This window comes from Galeopterus variegatus, unplaced genomic scaffold, assembly GCF_000696425.1.
Source record: "Galeopterus variegatus unplaced genomic scaffold, G_variegatus-3.0.2 Scaffold1272, whole genome shotgun sequence".
In the NCBI taxonomy this organism is placed as follows: Eukaryota; Metazoa; Chordata; class Mammalia; order Dermoptera; family Cynocephalidae; genus Galeopterus; species Galeopterus variegatus.
The window spans coordinates 145,867-150,387 of record NW_007727383.1 but is presented as its reverse complement, the minus strand read 5'-3'; the positions used below and the strand labels follow the sequence as shown (position 1 = coordinate 150,387).

The window sequence follows — 4,521 nt, the reverse complement described above, 5'->3', positions numbered from 1 at the left end:
ATATATATATATATATATATATATATACATTCTTCAATTACATTTATTACAGTCTAATATGGGAATTTTGGTATCTTGAAGATATACTTTTTTGTTTTATTAAAATACTATCTGGGGCTGAGCCCATGGCGCACTCGGGAGAGTGCGGTGCTGGGAGCACAGCAGCACTCCCGCCGCGGGTTCGGATCCTATATAGGGATGACCTGTGCGCTCACAGCGCTCACTGGCTGAGCACGGTGCGGCCGGTCTCAAAAAGGACAAAAAAAAAAAAAATACTATCTGTATCCTAGAAATATCATTGAATTGGCTTGCCTTCATTTGTTTTGTAAGACCCATTTTTTTTTCTATAGTATGTTTTCAGTTTTGTAAACTTAAGTTACTGGGTTTTGTTTAAATTTCACTGAGTTTTTATGTCTTGGAAGATATGCTATATTCTCATAATTAATCTCCCTGTTTACTTTCTTCATGTCCATCTTGGTATACTAAATTAATTTATCTCATTGTGTTTTATAAGAAATTTAGTTTATTTCTTGCATTTCGTGCACTCTTTCTGCAATGTTTTTGATAATACCTACATTTATTGTATAATGTCTGAAATTCTGGAAATTTTATTCTAGAGTTAATACATGAGGACTTTTTTCCTGTCTTTCTGTGCATCTTAATTTCCTTTAACGTTCACCTGCTCCTTGTGAACCCATCTCCTGGTGCTGTCCAGTTGTTCTCTGGCTCTATTTGCTGCTTATGTTGCTGATGACTTCCTCCGTGGGTCTCCACACCGTTACCAGGAAATGTGTCTGCACTTTGCTGCCATACACAATGCCTTTCAGTACAAGTCATTCCTTATTGTGGATCATTTACTTATTTTCTCCATAAGGTGACTTATGTTCTCTTGGTGATATTTATGCAGTCAAATTGATTAATTTTGGATAGTGCACAATAATTTTCATTCATCCATACTAACAACTATATATGTACTTAAACATATTGTACAGTAGCATTAGCTTTGACCTCAAGTCTTTTTATACTGTTTTGTCAAATAACATTTTGGTGTAATGTCATGTTTTTCATTGCAAAATATTTGCTAACATACTGTAATTAACAGGAAACCTATGGTTTTTATGTCCTGTAGATATTTCTTCTAAATGTGTAACCAAGGAATTACCACCAAAAGGGAACAGAAATAGAGGAGAAGTATTTCACACAGTGATGGTGGAAAGATATGAAAGCTGTGACATTGAAGATTTTTGCTTCAGGGAAGAACAGAAAAATATACATGACTTTTTGTGTGAGTGGAGAGATGATGAAAGAAGTTATAAAGGAATGCCTGTGATCCAGAATGAAAAATTCACTGGTACAAGAGTTCGACATGATAGAATAGATGCAGAAAACAGGCTTAATAAAAGTTGGCTTGGATTTAGCTTTCAGGCACAGCTCCCAAAACTGCAGCTGTTTGAGTCTGAAGGGGAAATTTATGAATGTAATGAAGTTGAGAAGTCTGCCAACAATAATTCCTCACTTTCACCACTTCAGCAAATTTCTTCTAATGTGAAAACTCACATTTCTAAAAAATATGGAAATAATTTTATCTATTCTTTATTACTCACACAAAGACAAAAAGCAAACAGTTGTGGCAAATTTTATAAATGCAATGAATGTGGCAAGGTCTTTGGTCAACCTTCAAGACTTGCAAGTCATCAAAGAATTCATTCCGGAAAGAAACCTTACAGGTGTGATGAGTGTGGCAAAGTTTTTAGTGTGCATTCAAACTTAACTGCCCATAAGGTAATCCATACTGGAGAAAAACCTTACAAATGCAATGAATGTGGCAAAGTCTTCACTCAGAATTCACACCTTACAACTCATCGGAGAATTCATACTGGAGAGAAACCTTACAAGTGTTATGAGTGTGGCAAAGCCTTTAGTATTCGTTCAAACCTAACTACTCATCAGGTAATTCATACTGGAGAAAAACCTTACAAATGTAATGAGTGTGGCAAGGTCTTCAGTCACCCTTCAAGCCTTGCAAGTCATCGGAGAATTCACACTGGAGAGAAACCTTACAAGTGTAATGAATGTGGCAAAGTCTTCAATCAAAATTCACACCTTGCAAGGCATCGGAGAATTCACAGTGGAGAGAAACCTTACAAGTGTAATGAGTGTGGCAAAGCCTTTAGTCTTCGTTCAACACTAACTACCCATCAGGTAATTCATACTGGAGAAAAACCTTACAAATGTAATGAGTGTGGCAAGGTCTTCACTAAAAAATCATACCTTGCAAGTCATCAGAGAGTTCATACTGGAGAGAAACCTTACAAGTGCAATGAATGTGGCAAAGTCTTCAGTCAAAATTCACATCTTGCAAGTCATCGGAGAATTCATACTGGAGAGAAACCTTACAAGTGCAATGAGTGTGGCAAAGCCTTTAGTCTTCGTTCAACACTAACTACCCATCGGATAATCCATACAGGAGAAAAACCTTACAAATGTAATGAATGTGGAAAGGTCTTCAGTCATCCCTCAAACCTTGCGAGTCATCGGAGAATTCACACTGGAGAGAAACCTTACAAGTGTAATGAGTGTGGCAAGGCCTTTAGTATTCGTTCAACACTAACTGCTCATCAGATAATCCATACAGGAGAAAAACCTTACAAATGCAATGAATGTGGAAAGGTCTTCTCTCTAAATTCACATCTTGCAAATCATCGTAGAATTCATACTGGTGAGAAACCTTATAAATGTAATGAGTGTGGCAAAGCCTTTAGTGTGCTTTCAAGCCTATCTACACATCAGTTAATCCATACTGGGAAAAAGCCTTATAAATGTAATGAATGTGGCAAGGTCTTCACTCAAAATTCACATCTTGCAAATCATCGAAGAATTCATACTGGAGAGAAACCTTTCAAGTGTAATGAGTGTGGCAAAGCTTTTAGTGTGCATGCAAGGCTTATTACCCATCAGGCAGTCCATACTGGAGCAAAACCTTATAAATGTAGTTAGTGTAGCAAGGTATTCAGTCAAACTTTAGCCTCAGAAGTCATTACAAAATTTGTAATGGACAGTAACCTTTGACATGAATGTGACAAGCTCTTCAGTCAAAATTTACTCCTTGCACAACATCAGAGAATTTATTCTTGGAGAATCTGTACAATTGCAGTGACTATGGTAAACCCCTCATGAATTCAAGCATTAATTCACATCAGAGATCCCATACTAAAGAGAAATATAAATGTAATATACATGGCAGAGACTTTATTCAGGCCTCACAACTCAGTAAACATCAAAATATATATCTTTCATGAAACCACACAAGTGTAATGTGCATGTTGAGGTTACTACTGAAGGACCATAATATGTAGATGAGTATTCATATGAGGAATAATTCAGTCTCTTGTTCTCCAAGATTAACCTTTGATAAAACGTACTGCAGACTAACTATAAATCAAAATAATATTAAAACTCATGATGATGTATATCAAACATGCAAGGATATTTGGAAATGGCCAATTATCTTCAGATTATAAAATATTCAGTTATTTGAGGTTTCTTTAAAGGGCTACTTTCCTATTCTGACTTTCAACTTGAACTTGGAAAACTGCTAATATTATGCCTTCCTTACAGGCTTCGTTTGGTGTTCTCTGTGAAATAATCAATAGGAATCAATAGAATGAAAGGACCTAAAAAGGAGGACTATCTTTTAAAATTAAATATCATTTGAATTAGAGAGCTTGTGGAAGGGGCGGAGAATAATGTAAAACTGTGATGTCAGTCATCATGTTTATTGTGTTCTGAGTGCACTTCTTTTAACAGATGGACACTGTGGATTATAAGAAAGAAATGCTGTACTAACGCACCATGAAGTACAGTAGGCCAAGACCTTTGGCAACTGTGACTTTTATGGGAGGAAAAGAATATATTATTATTTTGATAATGTGGTCAAAATAATGCAGGGGAAATGTTGGCCGTGTTTATTGAATGGCAATAGCCTTTATATGGTAAAGATTGATGAAAAATTATTCTTTTTGAAATTGAAAAGAACAGTTATTGGGGGTAGAGGATAATCAAAAGAACCAGACTACCATGTTCCTGAGTAGGATTCACATTTAACTGTTGGCATTTGGCGGGGTGGGTATTTTGACTTCTTTTTAATTTTTTTCCTTAGTGTGGTCAGACAGGGATCTGAACCCTTGACCTTGGTGTTATACCATGCTCTAGCCAACTGAGTTATTGCATTACATTTTGCTACCGTTTTATTCAGTGTGTATTATAAATCTAGTGTTTCAACTAATAAAATTTAATTTTACTTAAATATGAATCAGTCACATTCTTTCTACCAAAATAGCTTTATCCCACTTTAATGGGATACATAATAAGAGACAAGAAAGATGCATTAGGCTCTTAAGGTTGAAGGATCTAGAAGTGTGTGTGTGTGTGTGTGTGTGTGCGTGCGTGCGTGCGCGTGCGTGCGTGCGTGCGTGTGTGTGTGTGCATGCGTGTGTGTGCGTGCGTGTGTGTGTGTGTGCG

The 4,521-nt window shown here is 36.5% G+C and overlaps 1 protein-coding gene across 1 annotated transcript in view; it reads left to right on the top strand.

Moving 5' to 3' along the window:
• Positions 1-4,312, top strand: part of LOC103593073 (zinc finger protein 347-like) — a 15,307-nt gene extending 10,995 nt beyond the window's left edge. Inside the window, 1 exon segment of the mRNA XM_008575998.1 lies at positions 1,130-4,312. Within this exon segment, the coding sequence (XP_008574220.1) occupies positions 1,130-3,069 (1,940 nt within the window). The 3' untranslated portion in view covers positions 3,070-4,312.
• Positions 4,313-4,521: the final 209 nt, after the last annotated feature.